The following is a 13,466-nucleotide window of genomic DNA, read 5'->3' on the forward strand; positions in this document are numbered from 1 at the left end:
GGCATCTCCTGGGGATTTTTTTTTCTATTTAAATATATAATATTAACATAAGGACTTGGGTTGGGTTTTTGAGGTGGGGATGGAAGGTGGTGGAAGGGTTGTTTGTTTTGGGGTTAGTATTCGGGTGTTGGTTTTTTTCATTTAATTTCCTAGCTTGCTCTTATAAAAGAAAGGGTAAAGGGAAGAGAGGACAGGAAAATAACCGTGCATGTCAGAAGTGAAACAATACACACTTGTTTTTGAAGTTCACATTTCACTGAGATGAACACACTGCCAGGAAGCAGAGTTCACAACTCTCTGAACAGAATGATGTATGCCGGGTGTGGGTCGGGGGTAGTTCAAATATTTGCTGCTGTTTGGCTGGAAATATTTTTCTGCAAAACTGTATTACAGATGCACTGCAATGCAAAGCAAAACAAAGCAAAAAAGGTTTTAATCTTTACTCCTACTGAATATATAAATGTGACCTCGAATTAAAAATGTATACATGTGTATGTCTGTGTATACATATGTACATACTCACATATGTGATTTATTATATAAAAATAAAAAGCAAAGCTAACTATTTATATGTGAAGCTATTTTATAGATATAATTATTATTGTCATTGGTAATTTCCAAGGAAAATGTAATTAATTAAAAATTACAATTAACTATACCTTATTTTTGTGCTATACCCTATTTTCAGTATTTTTATTTTACCCAGACATGTATTTTGCTATGACATGTTTTATTGCACCCAGAAAAAAAGATCGATTGAGGTGTGCATTCCAACTACAATAGCAAAAAAAGAACAACCCTCTCCCCAAAAGTAACTTCCTAATGATGAATTTAGATGTTAAAACTTTGTGGCAGTAATAATATGCATTCGGTATTCAGAGCCTTCACAGCTTTGTCATCAACAGTTTAGGCATTGTAAATTTTCCAGTTCAATGGAATACCTGTCATTCTACAGAACCCTGTGCAAAGTATTTCACTTTAAAAATAAATACATAAACTCTCCAAATATTCCTTGATTTAGTTTCCATTTTCATTCTTTCTGGCTTGGTAGTTTGTCCATATTCAGACTTTTAGTTCAGTGACAAATGGTCTCCACTGAAAACTAATTTTCTTCTGGCTTGTTTTTGGTGTTTCTCAATAGTCGAAAGATAAGGTCTGTGAGAAGAATGTGGACACAACTGAGAAGCCCCCTCATACCACCACTTCCCTCCAGCCAACTACCACGAGGTTCAGAGTTTTAACCACCACCAAAGGAGCCACTACATCCCACCTGCCAACCAGCCTGCCCACAGAAGGTGGCTTACCATGGAATGCTTTAGTCCATAATGAAAAGTTGTCTTATTTACAATTTTAAGGAGAAAACAAATCTTTTTATTGTTTAAGTTTGCGGGGGGAGGAGGCAAGAGTATTGTTTGGTTTGTTTGTTTGGTTTTTGGTTTTTGGAGGGAGAAAACAGCATGGAGCAAATATCTGAAGGGCTTTGTACGTTTCCAAAACAAGAAGCTTGGATAGTGATGAATACCAAAGCCCTAATTTTTCTTCTTAGACAAATGACACAAACTCTGTGACTTCAAACAGCTCTGCCTGAGCTTCTTAATTCTAACTGCTACATCCTGGCTGCCACTACTGCTATCTTGGCCTTTGTCTCAGCAGAGACTGCCAATTCTCTGCTCCCACTATGTTCAGTTGGAGTTATTTGTATTACAGTAACACCTAGAGGTCCCAGCAAGGTTGGAGGCTTCATTGTGCGAGGTGGTGTTCAGACATATGGTAAAAGACAGTCAACATTTCGAAGAATTTATAGTTATGAAGCTTAGGAGGTTATTGGTGCTCATCGGAAAAATCAGGCCATATGGGCCCAAAGCAAAGCCCATTGACGTCAATGGAGAGACTCTCATTATTGAGTTCAGTGAGCTTTGGGGCGGGTCCTGAGGGTCCAATGTTGGCCATCCGAAAACAGAGACACTCAAAATTAAAGATTTCTTTTGAAATTTGGCACTAACCTTTTGCGCCAGTACTGACTGCAGTATTCTTTTCCAGAAAGACCCTTTTCTTTAGGGTCCCAAAGCAAAGTAACAGGATTGAGAGATAATGTGGGAACTCACATTTGTAGCTATTCCTCTGACTTCAGAGCTTAAACCTTGCCATCCTGCAGATAAGATAGTCTAGCCTCCTGCATCTGGTAGAAGTTCAGCTGGATAGAAAAGCTACCTACAATGAATCAAGTAGCAACTATAAAATATAATGGCAGCTCTTCTTCTAGCAGAATTGCCTGTTAATATAATGGAAACTGTACAGTGTGGCCAGAATTTTTTAATAGATTCTGGCAGGAACATTTCTAGCTTCTAAGATATTCAAGCATTAAGCCTAAAACTGAAGACGTTACAAGGTGGAAGTCTATTGATGAAAAGGACTAGTTTTCATTGCAGCAAAGCAGCAAGAAAAGTTTAGAAGCTGTCACTACAGGATTTGTAGCTTTATTCCTGAATGCTCATTTGCTAATAATGCCCCAGATATTTGGCTCATCCAATGTACAAGTAATAAGAGAAATCTGGAAATATATAGAGACTTTGAAACTGGTATATTATATTATTATTTCTTATGGGAACAGTTAATAATTGTTTTATTTTACTGTCAAATGCTACCTGAGTCCTGAATATGTCATGTGACCTACAGAGTCAGTCATACAAATAATCATACTTATATTACATATACATGACAAAGGTAAAGGTGCTTTTAAAACTATGGGCCAGAGGCTCATACCTTTATTCATTTTGAATTCTACCTTACTCCGCTGTCTTAGTACTATTAGAGGAGTAAGGTACTACTCAGTGTGAAGAAGAGGATCAAGCCCTATATGAGTAGAACACCAAATTCTATTCTGATGGTTAAATCTGTTGGACATTAGAATATCATTAAAGAGATCTATGACCTAATTAAACTAGGTTTCCTGTATTAGTAATGGTGAATTTCTTTTTTAGATGATACCAAGATAGCACTGCACCTAAAAGATAATGGAGGTAAGAGGTAATTTTTGTGTGTGTGTAAACAATGTCAATAGGTTACATAACTACAGCCTGCTCAGCTTAATTAATCTAAATCAGAGTGTAGAAATGTCTTATACCAGGCCCCCAAGGGACTTAAATTATCCACATCTCTATGGCAGAGTACCATGGCAAAAAGGCTAAGCAACTGCTTAGTAAATCAAATGTTTACAACAGTCTTTATAACTCATTAGTGTAACAGTAAAATAACTTTAGCATTCAAAAAGTTGATCTATTAAAGGCAAAAATCTAGGGGAGAAGATGATTTGGGGAGTGGGGCTGGTGAAAGTTTTTTAATAACAGTATTCATATATGTGTTCCATTGTGATACGTTCTTTATAAGGTACTATAAGCTACAGTATTTGTTTTTATCACAGTTTACAGTTGCTATCCGCATGTATTCTCCGATTAAGAATATAATATTATGGCCCCTTTCCAATGGAGCTCTTCAAGAGACCACCCCCCACAGTCCTCTGGGCAGTATCAGCATCTCAGTTCATGCTCCCTTTGGAATTGTTGAGAGTTTTGCCATTGACTTCAAGAGAAGTAGGATTGAGTCACTAAACCAGGGGTGGGCAAACTTTTTGGCCCAAGGGCCACATCTGGGTATGGAAATTGTATGGTGTGCCAGGAATGCTCACAAAATTGGGGGTTGGATGCGGGAGAGGGTGAGGGCTCCAGCTGGGAGGGTGCGGGTTCTGGGGTGGGCCAGAAATGAGGAGTTCAGGGTGCGGGAGGGGGCTCCGGGTTGGAGTGCGGGGGGGGGGGTAAGGGCTCTGGCTGGGGGTGAGAGCTCTGGGGTGCTCTTAGAATCATTGAATCATAGAATATCAGGGTTGGAAGGGACCTCAGGAGGTCATCTAGTCCAACCCCCTGCTCAAAGCAGGACCAATTCCCATCTAAATCATCCCAGCCAGGGCTTTGTCAAGCCTGACCTTAAAAACCTCTAAGGAAGGAGATTCCACCACCTCCCTAGGTACCCATTCCAGTGCTTCACCACCCTCCTAGTGAAAAAGTTTTTCCTAATATCCAACGTAAACCTCCCCCACTGCAACTTGAGACCATTACTCCTTGTTCTGTCATCAGGTATCACTGAGAACAGTCTAGATCCATCCTCTTTGGAACCCCCTTTCAGGTAGTTGAAAGCAGCTATCAAATCCCCCCTCATTCTTCTCTTCTACAGACTAAACAATCCCAGTTCCCTCAGCCTTTCCTCATAAGTCATGTGCTCCAGCCCACTCATCATTTTTGTTGCCCTCTGCTGGACTCTTTCCAATTTTTCCACATCCTTCTTGTAGTGTGGGTCCCCAAACTGGACACAGTACTCCAGATGAGGCCTCACCAATGTCAAATAGAGGTGAATGATCATGTCCCTCGATCTGCTGGCAATGCCCCTACTTATACAGCCCAAAATGCCGTTAGCCTTCTTGGCAACAAGGGCACACTGTCGACTCATATCCAGCTTCTCATCCACTGTAACCCCTAGGTCCTTTTCTGCAAAACTGCTTCCTAGCCATTCGGTCCCTAGTCTGTAACAGTGAATGGGATTCTTCTGTCCTAAGTGCAGGACTCTGCACTTGTCCTTGTTGAACCTCATCAGGTTTCTTTTGACCCAATCCTCTAATTTGTCTCTTGACGGGTTCGGAGGTTGGGAGGGGGTCTGGGGTGCAGGCTCCGGGCAGCGCTTACCTCAAGTAGCTCCTGGAAGCAGCGGCACGTCCCCCAATCTGGCTCCCCCAGGTGGCTCTGCGTGCTGCCCCATCCGCAGGCGCCGCCCCTGCAGTTCCCATTGGCCCCATTTGCTGATGGCAGCATATGGAGCCCCCTGGCTTCTCCTGAGCGTAGGAGCCGGAGGAGGGACATGCCGCTGCTTCCAGGAGCTGTGAGGAGCAAGCCCCTGACCCCGCTCCTCAGCAGGAGCTTGAGGGCCGGATTAAAATGTCTGAAGGGCCGGGTGCGGCACCCGGGCCATAGTTTGCCCACTCCTGCACTAAACATAGCTCATTGAAGCCAATAGAAAGACTCCTATTGACTTCAGTGAGCTTTGGATCAGACCCTCAGGGTGAATGCTGATTTGCTCTGCATGACGAAATGCATTGGACCTGCCCTGCTGTAAAGGGAAGCTTTACTGTTGATACTAGTTACCTTTTCCGGGTCTTGTATAGTTGTCTTAGGCTTGAAAGAATGTGTGGTGTCCATGTTGCCCTTGACATTCTGGATTGCTTTTTTGCTGCACAGTTCACCAGTGGTTTACTTGAGTGGATTTTTTATTTAGTTCCCCCCCACACACCCCAAGTTAAATATCCCCTCTCTGTATCATTTTTCCAGTCGCTCGTCTGTCTGGATAACATCTTCACCTCACTATCAATAGCAACAGCACAGCTAGGAATGTATTGAACTTTGCCTCATGCAGGGCTGTTCATTTGTTGTTAATTGGCATGGGATTTGAAATATAACGAAACTCTGAATAAGGTAACTTACAAATTAACCATTTAACCACTTTATTAAAAGGGATACTGCTATGGTTGGTCAGCCCCACATTTGACTTGTTCTTTCCCTTGTTTGTTTTTGAAGTTGTTATACTTTGTTTTATCAAAACAAATGCTTCAATGCTCTTCTTCTTAAAGAGCATAATAGTATAAAGTTGCATCAAATCCAAACAATATATTTTTTTTTAAATAAATTCCAGTTCTCTCCCACACTGGGGGAGTTACTTCAAACACCGTATTTAGCTTGCCTCCTCTTGCCTAAGATCTGAGAAGGAAATCTCTGAAACGGAAAGCAAAATGTTCAAAACCAAGAGGAAGAACTCTGATGTAGTCCCTTGGTAGAATGTGTGGTATGGCTTTCTTTAAGCCTAGGTAGGCAGTTTCAGTGCATAAAGCTGCTTGATTTCAAAAATAGAAACCAACAGCTATAGACTCACTTTTTGTGGGTTAGTTCTTGAAATAAAAAAGAAGGTGGTGATATGGGCTTCAAACAGTACGGAAGCAAAGTCACTCAGCAGGATTTCTCATTCACATAGTAAACATAGCTTTTAATCTGGGAAGTTCTTCATGAATCTTCAATTATGCATTGAGTTTTACAATAGCCCTTAGATTAGGCTCTGATAAAACCTCTGTAGCCACAGGTCTGTTCTTTGATTCACTGTGATTTGTCAGCCTTTCATAAAGAGAAGAAGATTCCAGGTCAACTAAATACAGAGTCTTTAGCCTTTCCAAACTAGATCCTGTAAAACTCAAATCAAAGTGAACCTTTTGTAATGGAAAACTAAGCTATATCTGATCAATAAGGACATATAGCTAGATGTGTCCTTGGATGATAGCAGTCAATAGGTGATTAGGTGCAACAAAAGGATTCTCTATAAATTCTGCATTTCCCCTTTGGCTGGAACTTTTGAGGCCAAATTTTATCAAGCAGTAACTAAATTAAAATTTTAAAGCAGACTGCAGTTGTAGGTCAGACTTCCTTGACCTTTTAGTTATATGAGAAAATCACTTGTAATTTAGTGCTATACCCATTCACATATAACCTTGTGAGACACCTTTTACCATAAATTCCAATTTAGCTTTTATATATTTCTTCTGCATTTGTTCTTCCATCACTGCACGGCTAAGGATTTTTTACAGTCGGCTAGCTTAACATCACACTTGTTAACTCTTAATTCTATTAAAAGTTTTCAAATTTGAAAAACCTGGTTTAAAAGCTTAGAAAAATTAAAAAGTTCTTGTATAATAGCATTGCTATTTTATATTTTATGTTATAAAAGCCCTTCAATCCATTGTTGTTGTTATTTTCCTTTAACTTCATGTGTATCAAAGCTAACATATTTCAAAAGCAGCTACCTAATTTTTCATAAAAGAAGCAGGCAGCTGGCAGTAATGATACAGTAATAGCCCTTTCATGTTGAGAATTCTTGGGTGGATGATTTAGAATCACTCATTCAGGGAAGCTAAAAAATGGAATTTAAATAGTTTGGTTCATGTAGGATGAACTAAGCTTTTCTAGTTTAAAATTATTTATGATTGAGTGAGCCCCTTTTTCATTGAACTAGTTCAAACTGAATTTAGATGAGAACAACAGATAATTGTCCCAGAGTTCTATATATTTGTTTTTTAGATAGTTCATTACCATGATGTGCTAGCTGTAGATTCTTCACTTGTCTTGAGTTTGAGCACTGAGAAAGACAGGAGTTACGTGTAAGGCAATGGCCATGAGAGCAACTGTTGCCATTTTACGTTAGTCAGAATATCTTCTTAAAGAATAAACTTCCATTTGAGAAATGCAAAGCTTCGCAAATTCATCCTGTCTGATGTGCTACTGTGAAATTCGCCCTTGAGCAGAAGACCAACAAAAGACCTGTATTAGCATGTCTGTACTGCAAAGAAAAACCCTTCCTGCCAAGTCTCAGAGCCCAAGTCAATTTGCAGGGATCAGGCTGAGGGGCTAAAAATAGCAGTGTAGACATTCCTGCTTGGGCAAGAGCCCAGGATCTGAGACCATCACCCCTTGCCGGGTTTCAGAGCCCAGGCTCCAGCCTAAGCAGGAATGTCTACACTGTTATAAATAAGCCGAGCCCCATGAGCCGAAGTCATTTGACCCAGGCTCTGAGATTCAGCACCACAGGTTTTTCTTTGCATTTCGTAGACACACCCCATGCCACTTATGTCCTACTTAAGCTCTCAAAACAGGGCTTTAGCTGGACGTGAGTGTGGTATAAGACATCTGCTGGCCTTTTGTATAGGGTGAAATACAGTGTGTGTAGTATGCAGATGGCCATCAAAAAAAATCAAGTTTTGCAGTCTTGGGGAAAAAGACTGTTGCATATATTTGGTACAATACAGTGTTTATTAAAAAGCAAGATAAGACTGGACTTTTGCAATGGAGCCTAAGGGTTTTAGAGAAACAAGGTGGGTGAGGTAATATCTTTTATTGGAACAACTTCTGTTGGCGAAAGAGACAAGCTTTCAAGCTTACACCAAGCTCTTCTGCAGGACTGGGAAATGTACTCGAGGTGTCATAGCTAAATACAAGGTGGAACAGATTGTTTAGTATAAGTAGTTAACATATATTTCCAGCTCCCATTGGAATTTGGGCACCTAACTCCCTTTGAAAATCCCAGTCTAAATTTATGCAAAAATAATAATAAACATTTGGAAATATATAGTCTATTAAAGAAAATACCTCTGGCTGCTGTTAGATTTAGGTATCTACTAGATAAGAGGATGGCAGCATCCATTTTAGCAAACAGTGGGGATTGAACCAAGACCTCCAAAGCTGAGAGTCTTTACAGCTTGAGCTAAGGAGCCAGCCTGCATAGTTGGGGTCTATAACAGACTCACAATCTCTGTGTATCAGACCCAGAGGGGAACATATTATATGTACTGGGTATGTTTACATTGCAGCCGGAAGAGAGCTTGGACCCAAGGGGCAGGGTTGACCTCATGTGGCTAGCCCGAGCCTCCACTGGCACTACAATGTCCACGCCGCTATTTTTAATATACTAGTGAGACCCCCACTATCACTAATCCAGACAGAGCGTAGACATACCCACTGATTGGTGGGTTATGCTGGCAATTACTAAAGCAAGTACAAACAATGAGTACCAGCCATTGGATGAGTTGTGAGCAACTCAGAGTGGGACCATCCTACCAGGAGTTCCTGGAGGCATTGTGCCTCAAATAAACAGTGGTCACATGAAGCCCCAGAGGCTATCACTACTTGTTGGGAATCATTCTCTCAACCAGCCCTTTCGTCATGTTAACAATTGGGCATGAGTGGTGGGTACCTCTAACCTATGCTCAGTTTTAAAAGTGCTTCTCCGTATTCTACCAATCATTCATTGCTGGCAATATGTTCACGGGTGGGATAAGCTAGAACCCCCACATGCACCAGTACTGCAGAGGACTCAGACCCTAAGAAGCTGACACAGCTAAATGATATGTCCATAAAGATAACTTCAAATCCTGGCAAAGCCAACCACTCACAGCCTTCTGAAATGCACAGTGCTCAAGGAAAAGTGAAACAAACATTCATGATCCCCATCTGCAGCATTAGAAAAATTCCTCCTTAACCCTTAAAGACAAGCACTGGTATAGCACAAAGCATGGCAGATACATGGCAAGAGGGTGCTGCCTAGGGACTCTTAATGCAGTCCAAGCACAGCTAATGCTTACAAGATGGGGGCAGGAGGATCTTGATATTTTTAGCCGTAGTGTTTTGTAAAATCAGTCTATTCTTCTGGGCCAACTCTGTTTTCTGAGACATGGGGCTTGACAGCTGTTCCTTTTATAAAATAAATTCTCAATATTGCACTGCAATCCCTAAATGATTTTTCTTAAAAATTGTAAGTATCCTCTGCAACGGTGACAGGAATTAATTGTAGTCCTAGCAACGGATAGTGCAGCAGTAATTTTGCATGGTGCTGTGAGTTACTGAGGCCATGCTTTATTATTTTGAAATAAAAATAATGACTTGTCAAACTGCAATCCAGCACAAGATCTCTTAACGGGATGGTAATTAACTTGTCACCACTATAACATTTATGCAACAAAAAAATGGTCTTGTATATTTTCAAGTGTTGTTCCATTTTTTTATGGTTCAGTCCTTGTTAATTATAAGGTTCTTAGGCATGCAGTACTGTTTGGTTCAACAAATGTGAGCTGTACACTTTAAATCCAGCCTGCTTTACCAAGGACTAGCTTAAATTCTCAGCCAGAGGAAAAAGTGCTGAACTCATCCATCCTGGGGAAACAACATCACAGATTAATAATCTTTACTTTCCGGAAATTTAATCTAGTAAATCTGATAAATTGCTTTCACTTCAGTTTGCTTCCTGGTGCTTTGGAGAGTGCCCAAAAAAGCCTTAAACTAAAGCATGTGGATTTTCTCTAGAATTTTCACATCTCCCCATTCACTGCTCACCAGTTTTGCTGTCATCATTTTCTTACTGCAGTTATCCTCACAGTAAATATGGGAAATAAGAGGTAAATTACCCAGAGAGTCAATACATATAATTACAAAGTCTTCCCAAAAAATAGAGCCATTGTTATTTTCTATGCAGAGAATGCATGTCAGACTCTGGCTTTGCCACAAAAGGCTTGTCTACACACACAGACTGTAGTGGTTTAGGATATGGTGTAATATTTAAGCAATTTAGCTAAAGTGAAACATCTGTGTATGTAGACACACTTACCTCGATTTAAGCCTGGCGTATGCTGGTTTAATTTGCCTCTGCTGCTGACATATCTATTATTGTAAGCCAGATGTAAAGGGATCCACACACACAGTTGTTCTGGTTTAACTGAATCAATTTACCACCACCCCTTTAATTAAACTACTGCAACTTGTATGTGTAGGCCAGTCCAAAGTGTTTTGCTGGAGAACAGATAGGGGAGTGGAGAATTAGGCACTGTCCAGACCGAACTCTTTTCCTTTAAAATTTCCCACTATGGCTCTCACCAGTACAGCTCGGAGCCCTGTGTACACGAACGTTCTCATCCTTGCTACCATTGGTGAGGTACACAATTGTTTGTGGAAAATTTGAAGGGAAGACTAATGCAGATACTCCCTGAGTTGAAGTGCTCTAAAGCTTTATGCCTTCACAGGGAAAATATAATGAATGCCTCAGGGAGCAGTAGAGGCAGCTTTAGAAAGAAGGTAGCATGCATTGGCCCAGTGTCTGCTGCCTAACCTCAACTGGCATGCAGGGGAGACAGTGCCTTGGCCACACTTAATCCAGCTAGCCACACTCCCTTGGGGATGAAGAGCGCAGGTGCTTTGCCAGGCCAAATGATACAGCACACAGTTGACTTCCTTTGAGCCAGTCAGATGGAATCAAGTTATTTCTAGTACAAGCCCCTGGAGGTTTTGGTGTGATTCTAGTGCAGAACAATGCAGTAATTTGCACCACCAGCCTATGCCAGTAGAGCGTTGGCACCCAGCAAACTAGATCAGTGGTTCTCAACCAGGGGTATGCGTACCCCTGGGTCTATGCAGAGGTCTTCCTGGGGGTACATCAACTCATCTAGATGTTTGCCTAGTTTAACAACAGGCTACATAAAAAGCACTAGCAAAGTAAGTACAAACTAAAATTTCATACAGACAATGACTTGTTTATACTGCTCTATATGCTATACACTGAAATGTAAGTACAATATTTATATTCCAACTGATTTATTTTATAATTATATGGTAAAAATCAGAAAAGAAGCATTTTTTCAGTAATAATGTGGCTGTAACACTTTTGTATTTTTATGTCTGATTTTGTAAGCAAATAGTTTTTAAGAGAGGTGAAACTTGGGGGTACACAAGACAAATCAGACACCTGAAAGGGGTACAGTAGTCTGGAAAGGTTAAGAGCCACTGAACTAGAGAACCATGGCACTACAGAGCCTGTTCATGTCCAGCATCCTGAACAAAGGATCCCTTTGGGCTTGCTACTTCCAAGTCTTCTTGACTCCAGTCCAGATCAGACTGAGTGAAACTAAGTGACTTGCCCATGATTACACAGAAAATCTGTGGTAGAGCCAGAAATTGAACCCAGATCTCCTGGGTCACAGTTTGTAGTACATGAATAAGACCATCTTTCCTCCCTTACATGCAGGGGGAAAGATAGTTTTAAGACATTACCTTAACCATAAATGCAGTGGCAGATTACTGCCACAGCCAATTTGGGGGACCCCAGGAGTGCTTTCACACCCTGCTATATGTATCTCATTGTGCTGGTAGTGCTAGTGCCATGCTGTAATGACAACATTATGCTAGAAATATAAATCTTGAAAATAGTACCCGGGTGTGATGATCACTCTGGGCTGCTAATGTGAATCCTCCATTTTTTTGAATGCAGTGTTGTTGTAGCCCTGTTGGTCCCAGGATATTAGAGAGACAAGGTGGGAGAGGTAATATCTTTTACTGGAGCAACTTTTCTTGGGGAGAGATAAGCTTCGGAGCTTATGCAGAGCTCTTCTTCAGATCTGTAAGCTCGAAAGCTTGTCTCACTCACCAACAGAAGCTGGTCCAATAAAAGATATTTACATCACCTGCCTTGTGTCTCTAATGTAAATTCTGTCATTCTGGCCCTGTTTGGTGCATCCTAATATACTGAGAGCATGAATTTTGGCCACTGGAGGAGGAGTATAAATCTTAATGCTAGTAGCCTGCTGTTTAGATCTTACTCTACACTGAGCCTAGGAGTTTTAATTTTGGCATGTGTATCCTGATGCCAATCCAGGAAGGCAGTGGAGTTTGGAAATAAGGTGAACACAGAGCCAGCCTTATGGGTGGACACTGTGGCCAAGGGGTAGGTGGGGGTGCTGTGATCAAGAGGCAAGGAGCAGGGTGAGGTGCCATGCCATGAAAGGGAGCTCGGGGCAATGGGGAGGAGGCAGCAGGGCCCAGGGACCATGCGGGGGATTCCTCTGCCACTTTGGCCTTGGCCCCCCCACTTTTACAAGGTTCTGGCACTCTTGGGCTCCCACAGCAAACCATCTCCCTGGGCGGCTGCCACAGCTCTTACCACTGCCTGGCTCTGGCTTCTGGCCTGGCTAAGGGGCAGGGCCTCGAGGGAGAGGAGGAGCAGGGGGCGAAGGGCTTTGGGGGGCCCAAAAGTTCTTTGTGCCTAGGTCCCCAATAAATCTTAATCCACTTCTGCATAAATGTATTAGCCCTTGTGCAGCCAAGCAAATAACAGTGATGCAGAAAGCTCAAAAATATTAATGAATGCTAAGGGAATTACTTCAACCCAAAACAAGGACATCATACTCCATTACAGTGAAGAAAGATGGAAGTTGAGAGCATTAAGTTCCTGCAACAGCAGTAAATGCACTGTTATGGATGTTCCTCTGTAGCGTTCTTCAAACTGTAAATCTCTCTCTGCTTTCCCAACATGTAAGATCCTAAACCATATGTTTTCTGAGATGACTGCAGATAGTTCCCCATCAGCCATGTATGGTAATGAAACAATCCTTGGGGCTGTCTTACAACTTCTTCACAACTAAGGGTTATGCACTAGGGAGAGCATTTCTGCTCTTGCACTGCCCAGTGGGGAGAGAGGGAACATGTGGGAAAGAGCCTTCGCCTGGTGGTTCCCAGAAGATTCTGTTATGGGGAAGCAGCTATTTGGTATCTCCTGAAATTCCTGGGAAAGGGGGCAATTGGACCAAATAGGGAGCAGGAAGTAGTTTAGGAGAGAACACAAGAGGGGCTGTGGAAATGATGTTAGCCTAGGTGCATTAGTATTTTGAATGGATGACTTGGGTTGTAATCAGTGATAGGCTGCCAAAATCTTAACAACCGGTTCCCTACCGAGTCTTCGGTGGCACTTCGGCGGCGGGTCCTTCAGTGCCGCCGAAGACCCGGAGCGAGTGAAGGACCCGCCGCCGAAGACTCGGAGCGCTGCCCGGTGAGTACAAGCCCCACGTG

The 13,466-nt window shown here is 41.9% G+C and overlaps 1 protein-coding gene across 1 annotated transcript in view; it reads left to right on the top strand.

Moving 5' to 3' along the window:
* Positions 1-13,466, top strand: part of PLXDC2 (plexin domain containing 2) — a 363,862-nt gene that overhangs the window by 319,042 nt on the left and 31,354 nt on the right. Inside the window, exons 12-13 of the mRNA XM_065398467.1 lie at positions 1,142-1,295; positions 2,982-3,020. Coding sequence (XP_065254539.1) covers positions 1,142-1,295; positions 2,982-3,020 — 193 coding nt within the window. The remainder of the gene's footprint in view (positions 1-1,141; positions 1,296-2,981; positions 3,021-13,466) is intronic.

Source organism: Emys orbicularis, chromosome 2 (genome assembly GCF_028017835.1).
Source record: "Emys orbicularis isolate rEmyOrb1 chromosome 2, rEmyOrb1.hap1, whole genome shotgun sequence".
Lineage (NCBI taxonomy): Eukaryota > Metazoa > Chordata > Testudines > Emydidae > Emys > Emys orbicularis.